General features: G+C 43.1%; 1 protein-coding gene and 1 long non-coding RNA gene across 7 annotated transcripts in view; one reads left to right on the forward strand and one right to left on the reverse strand.

Annotated features, from left to right (window-relative positions):
* Positions 1–9,611, forward strand: part of ADAP2 (ArfGAP with dual PH domains 2) — a 56,696-nt gene extending 47,085 nt beyond the window's left edge. For 5 of the 6 annotated variants that reach the window (XM_083148241.1, XM_083148240.1, XM_083148243.1 and 2 more), the window contains 4 exons: positions 3,971–4,033; positions 4,785–4,862; positions 8,214–8,433; positions 9,174–9,611. In XM_083148241.1, coding sequence (XP_083004367.1) covers positions 3,971–4,033; positions 4,785–4,862; positions 8,214–8,433; positions 9,174–9,208 — 396 coding nt within the window. In that variant the 3' untranslated portion in view covers positions 9,209–9,611. The remainder of the gene's footprint in view (positions 1–3,970; positions 4,034–4,784; positions 4,863–8,213; positions 8,434–9,173) is intronic. The other variant, XM_083148242.1, reaches the window with a different exon arrangement.
* Positions 1–18,224, reverse strand: part of LOC146008695 (uncharacterized) — a 32,082-nt gene that overhangs the window by 12,018 nt on the left and 1,840 nt on the right. The gene's annotated exons all lie outside the window — the stretch shown is intronic.

Consider the following 18,224-nt stretch of genomic DNA (forward strand, 5'->3'; position numbering starts at 1 on the left):
GCTCACAGGTCTGTAAGAAGTTGACTTCAACCTGAATTGTGCTTCTGCAACTGAGGTAGTAAAACCACAGTATCCTTTAATTCTGACTGTTACCATATCCTGTGTCAGCAGGCACTTGCGCAGGTCTTTGACTTCGCCATTAATAGCCACCTTTCTGGGGCAGACTAGCTCCACCCTGGTTTTTTGTAGTGACACAGTCCCAACTGAATCAGGATTCTGGTAAGATTTAGATCACCTAACTAGAAACACAAAAAATAAATTAACTTTGCACATTATCCAAAACTAAAATACTGTATGTTGCGGTCGCAGACCATACAAGGAATCTTATCAAGGCATATATACTTATTAAATAATACTTAGACATTAATTTTTCCCATTGGTGTTATGTAAATAACCATTATTTGAATGTGCATGGTTATTGTATAACAAAATAAAACATTGAAAACTGCACAGCAGCAGTTATGTCATTATAAAACTAAAAATATATTTATTACATATATCCCCTGTTTGTTTGCACTATGGTTCGCCCATGGAGCAAACAAAACACTTAAGAAACATATTTTTCTTTTTAAAACAATTAGCGTGTAATTAACCATATAATTATAAAGGAGAAAATAATTACGAAACTTGGGCATTATTCATACTATGGAAAAAGATTAATCCACTAGCATAGTTATAAACCAATTTATCAAGAGATTGCATACCACAGTTGTCAATATAGGCTATGACATAATTTCAAGTATCAATGTTTGCGAGGAAGCGGTATTACAACTAACGGTCAAGCTGTGATTAGTAGTGATGTTTCAACAGCTCTACTTAGTCTGAAGCCCTAGACTGGGCCCTTTGCGGTGCTATAAAACACTTGTGGCACCTTATAAATAAAATAATAATAATATTATATTATATCCCATAGTGGTCCACAGGTGCCTGCAAGATACTAGTCTTCACCTGTGGCCGCCACGGTTGGAAGGGCAAATTAGGTTCGCCCAAACTCCGTTGCAGCATGGATTTATCGTTATATACAAGGCACCCGTAGAGGCTATGAGGTCATAATTGGAAAATTGACTTAACCCACAAATGATACAAAACAGACTATAAAGCACACACATAATGTGTGTTAGTGTACATATCACATATTTCTTGCTTTAAGGAAAAATTCTAGTAGAAATAATCAATGAAATATAAGAAATATCTTATCTGCAAACATAATGTAACTGTACTTTGCTTTTGAACTTTGAAAAAAAAGAAATAGCAGTCAGATCGTATTTCTACTTGACTGAGGAGACAGAAAAAACAAATGTTACTGTCACATAATGGTTTCAAAAACAAATGAAACATACAATATTAGATACTGATCAGATTTCTAAAAGAAAAAAAAATTTCAAATTTAGCGCTATTGATCTTAAAGATGTTCTTGTAGCTAGCTTCAGCTTCCGTGCACGAGCAGCTGCTACGGATGTCACATGCTTTAACACAGAGAGACATCACTCAATTCACACACTGGTACTAAAAATAGTGCAGCAGCGTGACCTGTTTGACCTGAGTTCTCACATGCAGTTGTTTAGATCAGTACATGCTCAAATGTTAAAATATTGCACTTACTGAATGTTCAAATACAGTTAAGTAGTAAAATTCACCAAATGCAGAGCACTCAAAGGCATACGTAAGAATTAGGCATTCACATGAAACATTACAAATTACTTTAGACACATGACATAAACTTATGTCAAGATTTCTTAGATAATTTTAGTTTGTTACTTTTGAGCTCATGAGCATAACGCAATACATTTGACTGTTTATTGGTAAAGGGAAAAAAACTAAATAAAGATATAAATGTATTTTCCTGGCCAGGATACATTTTCCCATTTTACCAAATTGCAGACTTCAAACATAAGGCTTAATAGACATTTTTACTTTCTCAGATCATGTTGTTTGATCTGGGCACACATTTATGTATTCCTAGGATTTTAAAAACTTTAATTTCATTGTAACTAGTTACTTTAGTTGGCATGTTTTATCTGAATTTTTATACTGTCTGTCCTTAATTTTATTCTTAATTGCTCTCAGTGTACATTATTTTATTAAGTTTAAGCTAAGTTAATCTGTTATGATTATCTTAACACTTCTTCTTAAATTACTTTTTAGTTTAATTTGCTTTATTAAAAAAAACTGTATACCACATGTTACTTCACTTTAGAATAGGCTATGATTTTGATCTAGTTAATAGATGATTACTGAATTACCATATTCAGAACACTCCAGTTCAATATCCGAGCAAGACGTCTCTTGCTAAGACTTTTATGAACCAGAATAAAACTTCAAGCTGATAGTCCCAGACATATCTCATCGAAGTTTCGTAGGTTTTAAAAACCCGTACAAATGAAAGGCTTATATTTTATGACACAATAGTCATTGTACCTATCACATACTAGAGCTGACTTAACGTCACTCACTGCGATTAAATGACATCTATTTTCTTATCAGCCTATAACTACAGTTTTTATAATAAGTTTTCCAATTTAGAATAAGAATAAGCAATATCACATAATATAACATATATCGTGTTACATACCGTTCTCCACTAGACCACCTACTCCCCACATCGTGACTTATTAACCACATTACAGTAAATAAAAGGTACGCTTACCTTATTTGTGTGGAAAGTCACATATAAGTATGGAGCAGGCAGTCCAATGCAGAAGGCAGCAGCCGTCGGAGTCACCATTGATAAGTCGGGAATAAATCCACTGTTAAGTTTGAGGATAAATAAATGACACATAATTACATATTTATCCAAAATAATATATTATACAATATTGCTTAATTCCTAGACAGACAGAACAGAACAGCACAGCATGAAGTGTGGCGTGTGGAGGAGTGTGAGAAGGAGTGTGAGAAGGAGGCGGGGCAGGCCCCAGCCCTCCTTTTTTTTCTGTTCTCACATCATACAATTTATACTTTTTACTATCTATTTTTGGCCACAATAGTATGGGGGTGCTTTCATATATGGTGATCATGCTAACTACCTTTATTTAAATCATTACATATATGGAAGAACATATTTAGTATTGGTCAGCAGTTCTAATCGGTTCTCTGACGTAAACATGTTGTAATTAGAGTATACATTTTCAGCTATACATTCACTTCACGATCTCTTCTATTGACAGCAACAGGTGATAGTAGCTTCAAAATAGATTGAGCTGGTAGTCTTTGATTGATGACAACAGATGATAGTAGCTTGCAATTACGATATGTCACATGGATAAGTCCTTGGATACGTATACTGATTAACTATATTGTTTATTAACTTGAAATCTTCAACTTGTGTGGAAATATAACTTTGTCCCATCCTAACACCATGATTCACTTCAATTACCCATGAATCTCCTCCCCACCTCACTCCTTCGTTTGGCCTTTGAGGAGATTACACAGCTTTTTTAGTCTGCTGTATTGGAATCGTTTTTTCAGGGTAATTTGCATTTTTATGCATTTCACTGCAATTTCTTAAACACTGACTACAGTAATGGAGCTGTTTAGGGATACGCCGGATTGGCTGAGATTCGCCGTTAGGGGGCGGCGAATCTCAGCCATGTTGAATAGGGTGACTCGGCGAGTCCCGGCGAATCCCCATGCATGGCGAATCGCCGCAAAAAAGCCGGCGAATTGATGGCGAATCTAAAAACAGTATCGCCGTGACTGGCGATAAAAGTCATTGAATACCGACCTCTATCTTTTCAATATCCACTCTGTGGAGACAATTTTTTGATCGTTGGAGGATGCGATCCGATCACATTGGGGTCGAATAGCACGGCCGTTGACCGTGTGTACACACCATTACATTAATCTGTCTAGTCTATGCACCCAGTATTTTATTTTTCCTTGTTACTTCATAAATCTATCAGTTACATTGAAAATGTCTAGTTTATTAAAAAAAGTTTACAAGTTTGAATGTGTTTGATCTTCTTTCTAGTTGCTACCAAAGATCACTCGCAATTATGCAAAATCTGGCTACATGGCGAAGACTGGTCCTACAGTGAGTGATATCAGATTACATTGATTACAGTCTTGATTATATTGTATTATGAAGTGGTGATAATGGAAGTAGATTTTACTTTTTCATTTGCTGAGAATTTTTTTTTTTCTGATTATTTAGACTCAATGGAATCAAGTGTGAATGATTAAACTGAATAACAGTTATATACACATCATTTATATGTATATTTGCCCTCTGTATTATACAGTATTATATAGTATAGAAAAATCCTTGTTTTGCATTGGTCACAGTGGGTCTGATTATACATCTGGCACAAGAGGGAATGCAAAGTGACTAGTCCTAGTACACATTGCATCCATTATAGTAACGCTCATGTAGTTGACACGTGCTGTGGAGGAGAACACTGCTATGCTAGAGTATTTACTGGTATGTATGACTGTCTCTGGCGTTTCTCAGCATCTCTAGGAGTCAGAGGTCAGCTTGCTGTGTGTGTTGTAACACTAGAAAAGTGCAGAATCAGGAGATTTCATTTTGTGTTACATCCAGTACATAAACTTGCTTTGTGTAACTTCCCCATTAATGCAGAGAGATAGAGATTAGTTCCCCATTCCAGCCGCGCAATCCTTTTACATGTCCATTCATCACATTCCTATTAGTAAAACAAACAAAGCTTCTTGGAAGGAAATTTCAGTTCTTCACTTCCTTGTATTAAAGTAATTCAGCCATACTAATATAATTATCACCATTATTCATGCTCCAACTACTCAATCATTTCACATTCACTCTGTAGCAAAAAGAACCTTTCAAGAAGCGGTGGTTCAACTTAGATTCTGAGGAGAGAAGACTGCTCTATTATAAAAAACCCTTGGTAAGTTCTAAAAAGTTCTGAAAATACTGACAACTAAACCAGGAAATGTATTGTGGTAATGGCAACTAATAGAAGATGAACTATAATGAGATCAAGAGTATCAGATATGCTGATTAATTAATATTCCTTTCAGATACAATATATAACAGATCCATGAGTGGATTAACAAAGAAGGAGGCCCATGTGCAGACTATGCTGCCACCTCCTCCTCTCTATGGCGCAGTATACTCTGGCATTATGCCAAAGTCTATTGTGAATGTGCATCATTTTCTATTTGTGCAGTGCTAACATTGGACTCCAGAAAGGTAAGTAATTAAACATGGATGCAATGTGTGTGCGGTATAGGCCAAGGTGGACCCAGGCAACTATGTGCACTGAACATACTGCGCCCATATAGCACCAATAACACACCTCACAACTGTCCCGATTGTTTGCGGGAGAGTTCCATTTTTTTGTGACTGTCCTGCATCCCACTCGGGACCGGCAGTGTCCCACGGTGGGGTGGTGGGGCAGTAGGGAGCCCCTCTATTAACTGCTGCTCTGCTGAGAAGAGTGCAGGTGAATAGAGTCTGTGCATATGTTAGGGATGTGCACCGGCCACTTTTAGGGTTTTGGGTTCTGATTACCTTGAGGTTTTGGGTTCTAATGGGTTTTGCCAAAACATCTCCTAAATGTTTGTGTTTAGATTTTTTGGGTTTTGGGTTCTGATTTTTTTGTAAAAAAAAAAGCATAAAAACTGCTAAAATTGCAGATTTTTTTTTTTTTGCTCCTACTATATTAACCTCAATAACATTAATTTCCACTCATTTCCAGTCTATTCTGAACACCTCACACCTCACAATATTGTTTTTAGGGCAAAAGGTTGCACCGAGGTAGCTGGATAACTATGCTAAGCCACACAAGTGTGCGGCACAAACACGTTGCTCATGTAAGAGTGGCACTGCAGCGGTAGATACGGCAGTACTAGGCAGCAGACAGGTAGATACGGCAGTACTAGGCACAAGACAGGTAGATACGTCAGCAATACTAGTATATGTGTGCACCAGCAGAATTTATAATAATTTATTTTATTATTAGGTACTGCTTGGCAGTGACACTCAGTGGCACACATCAGTGCACCAGCAGCATGGAATTATTTTTTACAGTCCCACGCAGCACAAGTATTATTTTTTAATTAAATTATATATATAGCAGCCTAGTATGTAGTTGTACTACTAGGTGCAACAGTGGACTGAGTAAATAATACTACAAGTACACAGACTGTCCTCCTTGCTAGGGAGAGCCCACCCTAAGCAGAGAGGTGAACAGAGTACACAGCAGCACAGAGCAGGGGCAAATGCAGGATTTTCAGAAGGGGGTTTCCAGAGGGGCGGAGCAAAGCACGGAGATGGACACTTAGGTGACCCAGTATATGCCGGGTCAGTTAAAGTATTATAGATAGTAGTAGTAGTAGTACGTTTATTTATAAGGCGCCGCAAAGTGTCCGCAGCGCCGTACATAGCAAACAAAAAAACAAATGACAAGGTAACGTACAGGGTGTGTTGAAAAATACAGTATAAATAGGGGTATAGCTGGTAGAAATAAAATCAGCTTCAGTTCAGAAGTAGGTGTCAAAATTGTCGAGGAGACTGAAGATGAAGTAGAGGAAGGGAAGAACAGGACAGGAGGACAGGTGAGGTAAAGAGGTAGGGTGAGTACGTAAGGCAGGAGGACCCTACTCATAAGAGTTAACATACTAAAAATAGGTGGGTGGACGAACGAAAAACAACAGGATAAGTAGGAACGGAGGGGAATGACCAAATGTATATAAATAATAATAATAAATATATATATAAATATATATACATAACAGCTGTGTAGACCCCTGGGCATAGCAATGTATTGGGGCCCCTACCTATCCTCCAGCGGTAGGGGGTGCTATGAGCGGAAGCTTTGATGTCCCGCTGGTGGTAGGGGGTATTATATCAACCGCTCATGTAGGGCTCAGTAATTTCCACTAATTACCCCTTTACTGCACAGATGGTGGGAGATGAGGTGGGAGAAGGGGGCATTGGGCTGAATTAAGGGGTCCCACTACATAACTTCCAGGGTGGTAGAGGATGTTTAATACGAGAGGAGGGGTGTATAGTGGAGTGGGCTTATTATTCATAATTTTCTGGTGGGAGGACAGCTTGCTTGACTGCAGATATCTTCAGTTCCCGGAATTAGATTTCTAAGTTTTAATGGAACTAAAAACTTGAGAATCCCACCTACCAAATGGTATTGGGGACTCGGGGATCAGGAGGCAGAGCAATCTGCCAATGAGTATATAAAACTACATAGCAGGTGTGTGGAGCTGGAGCAGTAACCAGCTGCTGGAAGGCTGATATCTCTGGTTCTGGGCACTGTAGAGACCAGCTTCTAGTGTCTCTCACAGGGGGAGAGTCCCAGCTTTTGGAATATACCCTCAGAAAAACTTTAAGTCAGACAGAAACTGAAATATCTGACTGGGGAGAGCAATTAACAGGCTTGGATGGGGACCACTGCTTTGAAGTCGGATATCTCCGGTCCCCCAGGGCCGATTTTAAGAATTCTTGTACCCATGGAAAGAGGGGACCCTCAGGTTTCTGGGTACTAAGAACCCCCCCCCCCCTGTGTGCGCTACAGCTGAGGGAGACAGCCCCAGCTAATAAAATAATTACAACACAGCACACCAGAGGTAGACCGCACAGAGGAGACAGTAGTATTACAAGTACACAGTTAGACTACACAGCAGCACTGAGAGACAGCCCCAGCGAATAAAAAATATTGCGTTCAAGGTCAAGCTCAAGTTTAAGCCCCAGCAGCAGCACCAACACACCCTCTCCCAGCCCACTACTAGACTGGAGTGAAGATGGCGGGCGCAGCAGCCGCTATTTAAAGCCTCGCGAAATCCGGCGCGAGAGATGACGTTCTGACCAAGCGGACGGACCGAGTCAGGCGGGAATCTCCGTGCGCTGCTCGGAACCGGGCTCGGAATGATGACGTCCGTGGGGGCTCGGATCTCTGGAATCTGAGTCTGCACATCGCTAGCATATGTACACGGCATCTATTCAGATAGACAGAAGGGCTGGAGGCACGCCCAGCAGCTCTCAGAGAGCTGGCCATACCCCTCACAGTGAGGAAAATAGAGGTGTGGCCTTGCGGGAGTACCGCAATCATAGCTCAAGCCCCATATTTTGTGTCCCTTCTCCCCTGCTATCAATGTTGGAAAGGAATGCAATGAACAGATCCTTGACAAACCCTCTGGAATATGATACATTGTAAGATGTTGCACCATTGTACTTGTCTGCAATAGAATACAACATTAATTACTTTATCTTCTATTTTCAGGACCCCTATGAGCAAGGTGGTCTTTTCATTGGAAGCCATAAATGTGGATACCAAGTCTCAGAAGGTTTACCTAAAGGTAGCAAGTGGGATGCTGGCATTATTATAAAAACACCGGAGCGAGAATTTGTATTTACCTGTGAAAACACCAAAGAACAGAGAGAATGGCTAGAGGCTCTAAGACAGATTGTTTTCCGTCCAATGACATCTCAGGACACAATAGGTAACTCACAGTAAGACAGAGTATCATCATGATATAGAGAAACAATAGCAAGAGACTGGGGTATAGCGGCTGACATTGGGCATTGATCTTTGCATTTTATAGGTTTGCAAAGGGTAGAAGTATGCTCACACACAGGCCCTTATTCTAGTTGAATCGGTCGGATGCGTTTTTCGGATGGCCACCGAGTGTTCTTAGCCCCGCCTACTGTACGGATCGCACAGACCGTTCAAATGCGGTAAGACGCCTAGCGAATGGACCGCGAGTGGATGTTTCATGCGAACACCTCCCCCATCTGTGGGAACCTCCCCCATTGTTCGATGGTTGCCGACCATCGAATGATGGACCGAGTGGTCAGACAGCTCCGAGTGCTCCAGACCACTCAGTCATTTTTCCGTATGAAAGCAGGGATATGGGCGGCCAGCTGACATCCGGCTATGTCAGCTGTCCGCCCCACACACGTGCATCACGGCCGCATTACCATACGTATGCCCAGCGTTTTCATGGGAACGCCCAAGGTATGGGTGAAAAAAAAATGGTCATAGCGTTTGCAGTTAAATGTTGAAGTGTCTAAATAGTCCTAGGAAAAAAAAAAATTGATTGAATATACCCATAAGTATTTTTGCAAATAGAACTGAGGGAACACAGAAACGTATGAGAATTTGTTTTGGTGCTTGCAGTGATAATTGTGTAAATTTGCCATATGCAGCTTAACTTTTAAAATGTCTGTTTTCAACTTGCAGAAGAGGTCAGATTTAGAAAACCAACCAAGAAATAATGGTGACGTGTTAAAGAGACTGCATCCCCACTAATAATTATGTTGGAAAAGAAAAGAGGGGGAACCCTAATCCTTGAGGACAATGCAGAATCATCACCAGCATTCACATCCGGGGAAATTTGCTCTCAGTATTCATTATTCACAGTTGTTTATGTGATTTGTAAGATGTCAGAGACTGATAATTCAACTGCAAGCTTTCATCAATGGATGTCAGAAACAATTATCAAACACTAGGTGGTGCTGTGAACTATGTATTGAGGTGTTTTTTTTTTTTAGCTTCTTTATCTCCCATTGGGGCATACTTGCCTACCTGACCCTCTTCTTCAGGGAGAAAATGCTATGTTCCTGGACTTCCCTGGTAATGTATGATTGCCATCACCTGTGGTGAGCTAGGTAATGGATAAGAAAGGTGTTTCACCACAGGTGATGGCAATCATACATTACCAGGGAAGTCCAGGAACACAGCATTGTGTCCCTCATGGAGAGAGTCAGGTAGGCAAGTATGCATTAGGGTTGATCAGACCCGTTCGTTGGGCTCCTAATTTGGCCCCTTCTCTGATGGTCAAAGGTTTGCTCATGTGCAAACCCTGGGAGCGAACAGCTTCGGCAAGTTTCACTCTCGGAGGGGAGCAAAGAGGGCAGGCAGGGGATGGACGCAGCCCATAAAAACATTGGATGTTCCCCTGCACGCACAGGCGATGCCTGCTTGGTGCGGGCGTCTGATGTCACATGACGTCAGCATTTGCCCCCTTTTCGTCTGATCTGTGGCCATTATAAAAGTCAGGCTTGACCATCATTCGATGGTGAGTGACCAGCGTGACGGGGGGAAAGGGGGGTGGACGTGTGGTGATTACCTATTTGCTAGGCTTCGAACATATGCAGCCTAGCGAACAGGTCTGAATAAGGCCCGTTATACGAAGGTATAATTCAGAAAACTAGGAGAACACTAGAATAACTTTATGCCCAACCTACAACACAGGAATTGATGCAGCACAATTTATAGACCCTATTGCTATTATCCACTTGGCCCGTTCAAAGTGATCTCAGAGACTGTGGATGGAAACACATCAGTTATTCTATAATAAATCAGGTGGAACGATGTTGCCACTGGCAGCAGAAGCTATGAGATGTGGGTGGGTGTTCTCAGTTTCCTTCACTTTGGGCAACCTTACAATCATCTTCAATATGTTACAGATAAAGCCAGACTGGACACAAAAATACAGACGTGCCATTGTCTACAGCAACATATGAATTAACATTAGGTACTGCCTTTAAAACAACAGTATTCCCCTAATTCAGGGCTGGGCAACACCTGCCCTCCAGATGTTGATGAACTACACATCCCAGCATGCCTTGCATCAGTTTCAGCATGGCCACATATCAAAACTAATGCAAAGCATCCTGGGATGTGTAGTTCATTAACATCTGGAGGGCCGGTGTTGCCCAGCCCTGTCCTAATTCCTCATCCACCCATGCTACAGTGTGCTTGACATATGCAGTTGCTTTACGTCCTCCTCTATGGTATCCAATCCTTAGGTCAACAATGTCTAGGTTGACAGTCACTAGGTTGACCACTAATGGTCAACAGTGACTAGGTCGACAACTTAAAATGGTCAACATACCCTAAGTTGACATTGACAGAAGGTCAACACAAGCTTCAGGTTGACATGGACATGGTCAACACTCACAAGGTCACACGACTTTTCCTTTTTTTGTTTTTTTCATTTAGACCAACTTGGTTTGTACTCTACTATTCAAGTGGGCATAAGGTGACAATATAATAAGGTGCCAAGTGCAGCGAGGCACAGTGCCCGAAGCATGGTGTGCACAACGAGCCATGCGAGGGGACGCAGAACAATTATACGGTGTCGACATAGAATCCAAACCTGTAAAAAAAAAAAGCATGTCAACCTTTTGAGTGTCGACCGTGTCTACCTTAAGCTTGTGTCGACATGTCAAATTTGACCTATGGTATATCAACCATTTTTAGGCGTTGACCTTGTCACTATCAACCATTAGAGGTGGACCTAGTGAATCACACCTAGGCATTGTCAACCCGGTACTTGTGTAATATCTGGGCGCCCGATATTGCATGTCATCGCATGCAATATAGTGGCATACAATTCATGCAATGCGATTTTTCATTGTAAAGACCAGATTTTTAATTGTATAGTCACCCATGGGTGATTTCATACCCCCACTATCCAACTACGCATGGATTGATTTTATATAGTGTGGCGAGCGCAGCGAGCCACCGAGCCCGAAGTGTGGTGAGCGCAGCGCGCCCCGCGAGGGGACGCAGAATACATGTAAAGTAATCCGCGGGGCTCGCTGCGCTCGCCACACTATATAAAAACAACTCCAATGCGTAGTTGGATACTGGGGGTATGAAATCACCCATGGCTGACTATACAATTAAAAATTGGGTCTTTACAATGAAAAATCGCATCAAATTGCATTGCCTCGCATCGCATCGCATGCCTTAAGTAGTGGCATGCAATGAAAAAATCGGGCGCCCAAGTACCGTCAACCCCCTATACCATAACCCTCCACCCTGCTGAATGTATTCTATATTTTTTGATGTGTGACTTGTTCTACTGATGTTTGTGCAATATAAGAATATATTTGCACTATCTTTTTCTTCTTTTCTATATTCCTCTTTTCATAAAGCTATATGGCATGTATCTCCATTATTTAGTGTTATTGTTTGTAAATGTGTATTATTGACATTATTTAATAAAAAGTATATCCTTTATATATGAATCTGTGACTTAAGGACTTCATAAAATGCCACTATCCTTTCCTCTATTCACTATGGCCTGCACCAACTAGACGGCCTCCTTCTATAACTCTACCCTCACCTCCACACCCTATCCTGTTGGGTGTGGATTAGTTGGTCACCAGCAAGTTGTTAAACAGTCGTTAGGTCGACACCATTAGGTCAACATGCATTTAGGTCGACATGCAAGAAGTTTATTGGAAACAGAGGTTGTTTGTCACTCGCACAGGACTGTCTTCCTATAAGAAGGAAAAGATTGGACCCCCCCAGATGTAATATAATATGTGGCTACAATGGGATAGGGGAGGTGTGCTACCACTGGACAACAAATATGATACAACAACATTTTCAAGAAGATAAGGAGAAAAAAGGTTGTCGCTGGTGTGGTGCACCTTAGAGAACTTGTAACGATAAAAATCGTAACAAATTCTCTAAGGTGCACCACACCAACGACATGCAAGAAGGTTGACATGAGTCTAGGTTGACAGGGTCATAAGGTCGACATGTGTCTAGGTCGACATGCAAGAAGGTCGACATGAGTCTAGGTCAACAGTCAAAAGGTCAACATGGGGTTTTTCATTGTCTTTTTACCTGAATGTCAACACAGTCGACATGGACACAGGTTAAAGTACACCGCGTCCCCTTGCTTTGGGATCAGTGCCTCGCTACGCTCGCCACACTATTTTATTCTCCCAGCATGCCCTAGTGGATGGTAGGGCATGAAATACATCCTGTCGGCACATGTCGCTCAAAAAACAGTGAAAAACCCCATGTCGACCTTCCCCATGACAATATAATGACCCTGTCGACCTTATAACCCTGTCAACCTAACCCACGTCGACCTAGACTCATGTTGACCTTCCTGCATGTCGATCTAGACACATGTCAACCTAAATGCATGTTGGCCTAATGGTGTCGACATAATGACTGTCTAACAACTTGCTGGTGACCCAATGACCATATGCCATCCTGTTGCCCCAATCTCCCCTGTCCCCCTCTATCATTCTAACCCAAACCCTGGCACTCCAAACTGTCTCAGTTCCTGCAAAAATGCTCAAGCATTGCTGAGCGCCTCTCAAGGAAATATCACTCTCTAGCGCATGGGTCTTCAACCTGTGGCCCTCCAGATGTTGTGAAACTACATGTTCCAACATGCATTGCCACATTTTTTCCTATAAGGGCATGCCAAAACTGTCAGGGCATGCTTGGACATGTAGTTCCACAACATCTGGAGGGCCACAGGTTGAAGACCTGTGCTCTAGTGGATTTACTAAATTAAAAGTTTATTCTCTCTTCCTACAGCACTGCCCGCTCCCTCACCAAGTAATGCATTCTCCAAAAATTCATCTCTTCTCAGTCCTCTAGTCCCTCCACCGCTTTGATACTTTCAACACTCTCCTTTGCCCCCCTACCCTCTGCCCGTGAATTTGCCTCCTTCTCCAAAATTAAGGCCATCCACCACAAAATCTCCTCCCACCTCCCCTGGGCAGCTCTGCTGCCTACACGGACTACTCCTTCCCAGTCTTTCCACCTTGTGCTCCATCCACCCCACCATAGACAAGAAGATCCCCTCCACAGACAAGGAAGTCTGGCTTTCATTCACTTCACTCCTCTCCACTGAAACTGCCCTGGTCAAAGTCACCAATGATATGCTTTAAACCAAGTCCAAGGGTCACTTCTCGCTACCTATCCTACTGGACCTTTCTGTTGCCTTTAGTACTGTGAATCATCATCTCCTCCTCCGCAGCCTCCAGACTATGGTCCTCTCTAGCACTGTTCTGGCCTGGTTCCCCCCTTATCGAACTAACTGCTCCTTCTCTGTGTCTCTCTTTGGCTCTACCTTACCCCCTTTCATTCACCATATTGGGGTCCCCCACGGTTCTGTCCTAGAACAGATCGGCTGATTGCTGTATGAACTACTAGTATACTAAAAGATTAATAAAAAGAAATAAAATAAGTATTCTCACAGTTACTATAATAAATCTGTATAAATATAGCAGCGGGAAATATTGACAGATCTGTGTGACACCTGTCAAAAAACTTTAAAAAAAACTTAAAAAGAGACCACACAAGACTGGGAAAGGTAATTTTGATACTGACTTTCATTCTTGTAGCAGCCATATAATATAATATGAAGGATTTTAGTATATTTTTATATAATTATAACTTTTTTACACTAGCCACGTGCATGTTTAAACACGATGATAGATGTGTATATGAATAAGGTGCATTTTGATGCTGCATGAAATGAGAGGGAATAATGGGCAGCAGAGGCATCACTGGGGATAGGGACATTGGGATCGCACTCTGCATTACACCCGCCGCGGCGAAGGTGTCGTTGCATGAAAACAGGGTGTGGACTCACGGGGTTTTCTGTTCCGTCGCTCCATGGCCATGTCCAGCATTCCCAGAGATGCCGGCTGCTCCCGGAATCAGGGCTTTCTGTAGTGTTGGCTCTTTATCTGTGACAGGAACCAGGTGCTGCAGCAAAATATCACAATGCAGCACCTGGCTCCTGTCACTGCAGGACGTTGGTGTCACCCCTTCCCACAGTGAGACCCAGGTGTGGGCTGCACCTGCATTGTGACAACAATGATGCACAGATGCAGTAGCAATATTTGTGTATAAATGTCGTGGCAATGTATGGGATGTTCCTAATCATTCACAATGGAGGCCAAGCTCTGATGAAGTTTCTACAACTAGCATGTGGCAGGCAGGGCCGGCGACATGGGGGGTCAAGGGGGACAAGTGTGATGGGCCCCAGTGATCTGAAGGGCCCCATCTGTGTGTGGCTGTCTGACTGACTCACTGTGTGCCACTGCTGTCTAATGTGTGTGCGCACACTGCCGTTCGGCGCTCAGAGCTGTCTACTCTGTGTGCACATGGCCTGGGGCCGCAGGTGCACAGCCGTACCTGCCGCTGTGGCCTCAGTCTCTGGGCCCCTGTACTTTACTGCGCATGCGCATGTCGGCTGTTCTGCACTCTGCAAATGACCTGCCCTGCCTGCTCGTAGTGCTCAGCAATCTTTTGTGAAAGTGACAGGCCAACAGCAGCCGAGAGCCAGCAGGAAGCAGGAGCCAGGTCAGCAGGACTTAGAACGAGAGAAGCCGCAACCTGAAAGCAGGCTCTGGAGCAGCGAAAGATTAAAAGAGGCTCATGCAGAAGAGCATTGTGTGGATTTGGGATTAGGTGGGGGGCAGAAATATTATTGTACAGGGCCCCAAGATTTCGTTTGCCGGCCCTGGTGGCAGGTGCAAGCTTTGATGGCAACACCTTGTTGCAACTAAAGAACCACAAAGTGGGCATCGCAGTGGTGCAATGGTTAGCTTGGTGCCTCACGGACCTGATGTCTTCAGTGCAATTCTCACCAAGACCATATTTGTGTAGAATTTACTTGTTTGCCTGGGTTCCCACTAACACCCTGATAGCTAGAAATATTGATTGTAATCTGCTGCAGTGGGCATACATCCGTCCCAACTGTCCCAAAGTCCTGCTAATTGCATACTGTCCCATTGTGCCCCCTGTGGGTGGCAGGGCCTTGTGGGAAGGTTGGGGTAGCCAATGATAACAGCAGAGCAACAGTCAATCACTGAATAGGGTGTATTTGAGCACTTGATGGCTCTAAATAGAGCAGGCGCCCAATAGGGTGTTTTGTTAAGCTGCTCCCACAAGGGGGGTGTCAAATCCCCTATAATAGGAACAAACAAAATATATACTGTATAGGTGGAGCGCTAGGAGTATTATGGATCAATTAGATATTACAGTAAACATTGCAGATTTTATTAAAAGATATATGTATAAAACATGCAATAAAAAATGGATAATAATACAATGGATTGTAAGGGATCAGTACACTTGTTACAATCCATTGTATTATTATCCTTTTTATTGCATGTTTTATACATATATCTTTTAATAAAATCTGTAATGTTTACTGTAATATCTGATTGATCCATAATACTTCTAGCGCTCCACCTATATATATTTTGTTTGATCACTGAATAGATGTTGTGCGCATTCGCATGGCATCTATTAGTAGGGATGCACGTTACATTATGATGGTTCACCATCATTGAGTGTTTTTTTGTTTTCTTTCCAATGGCAGTGGTTTTACAATTCAATGGCGGGCGATGTTCTGATGTTTGCCCCATTAAATGGTAAACATTTGATGAAGATGTTGCGATGGTCCCGCCCCAGTCCCATTCCTACCTGGCCACGTTGTAGAGGTTTTACACATGCGTGGCCATCCTATATTTGCTAATGCACAATACTAGACATTTTTTGCATACACGCCAAACATATGATTTTTTTTTCTATCAAATTCTTTTTTGATGCAATGGTCCGTTACCATCTCTTTGAAAGAAATGATGGTGGATGCTCAGCTATTGTTTGTGGGGGCGAGAGCTGTGGACTGTCTAGCTGCACAGGTAGTGCTGGGCATGCCACCCAAATGATTGAAATGGTGGTTATGTGCTAGGCCACATGCCATATACCAGAGACCACTCCTGATGCTTTTTTAGGGGCCTACTTCAGACCAGAATCTAAAGTTGCTGCAAGGGTAGCCACTGGGTACACCCCCGAAAAATTATGAAAATGGGGAGGGCACCCCTCTACACTGGTAGCTCGTTTAGGTCTGGCTTTGGTGTGGCAAGTCCCGACTTCATACTTTCATATTTTGGCATATGTGTGCAGGGCAAGATGCAGCAAAGTAAAAAAAATTGGCTAAATCTCTAAAAAATTTGTTTTCAAAGGTTTGGCCGCAGCCTCCATATGCACCAAGCCCGGAATGCGGTACATTCCGGGGCTTGGATGCGGTGGGCAACACGATTTTAAAATCAGTGTCACCCATAGAAACATTGTTTGTATTCTATCGCGCTATCCCTCATGCGCAGATAGGACTCCGGGTGCAGAACTAGTAAGTCCCATCATCGCAAAGGATGTCTCTTACTGCAAGAGCTGTTCTAGGCAGAAGACTTCATGCATACGGCGTTAGAAAGTGCTGGTATGCATGCGAAGGCTGGCAGCACGCATTGCAAGCTTTTTGTGATGTCTGCTGCATCTCACCCTCTATCTTTCACAGATTGTTATCAACCATTCAGCAAAAAGAACCTCAGTACATAAAAACCTCCTGACCCTCAGCCCCTTGTGCTCCACAGTAGGGATGGCCAACGACCATCGATGATTTAAAATGATCAGCGGTTTGTGGTCGATGTCAAATAATTTTGCCATTGATGGGGAGAATCAGAAGGTTTCCCCATGTCAATGGCACAGAAGAAACATTGTTTCTTAATTTTTTTTTTCAAGGTGTCGGGACACAAAGTATAGCTCTGCCCACTGACAACTCTAAAGCCCTGCCCCCATGTTCTGATTGGCCTTTGGGCCAGTCAGTCAGAGAATGAATGACCATTAGTTTGCAACTATCGATGGTTGGTCGCAGAATCACCATCGATCAGGGCCGGCGCCACCACTAGGCAAACCTAGGCATTTGCCTAGGGCGCCGGCCACTGGAGGGCGGAAAATGCCGCCCGGGTACCTGTCCTACCGGCGCTGTCTATTTCAATCTGGCGGCGGAGGCAGCGGGGGTCCCTGCAGTCTATTAAAAATCACGAGCGCTATCCGCCGGGCTATGCGGAAGCGCTTCTAGTGTGAAAACTCTGGCAGCACGGCGCACGCTGATCTCAGCCAATCAGCGTGCTGCCAGAGTTTTCACACTAGAAGCGCTTCCGCATAGCCCGGCGGATAGCGCTCGTTATTTTTAATAGACTGCAGGGACCCCCGCTGCCTCCGCCGCCAGATTGAAATAGACAGCGCCGGTAGGACAGGTACCACCCCACACCTCACACACACACACACACACCCCCCCCCCCCCCCCGGCACCGGGGCGCCCCCAGCCCGACTCGCCTGGGGCGCTCCGGTGCCTTGCACCGGCCCTGCCATCGATGGTGACTGCACCGATGGCCAGCCCTACCAGCATACATGCCAACATGACCCTCTCCAGGAGGGACACAATGCTCTGTTCCTGGACTTCCCTTTTAATTAATGATTACCATTACCTGTGTAGCAACACCTTTCTTATCAATGAACCTGTTTAAAGGTGCCCATACACGCTGCGATTATCGCATGTGTTTTGTACTTTGTGATGCGATGTCCATTAGTACATGTGATGCGATGTCCATTAGTACCTATTAACTTTGAAAAAAAAAAAAAGTGGCTAAAATCGCATCGCACCCGCAAAGT

Source organism: Crinia signifera, chromosome 6, assembly GCF_055691185.1.
Source record: "Crinia signifera chromosome 6, ASM5569118v1, whole genome shotgun sequence".
Classification (NCBI taxonomy): Eukaryota; Metazoa; Chordata; class Amphibia; order Anura; family Myobatrachidae; genus Crinia; species Crinia signifera.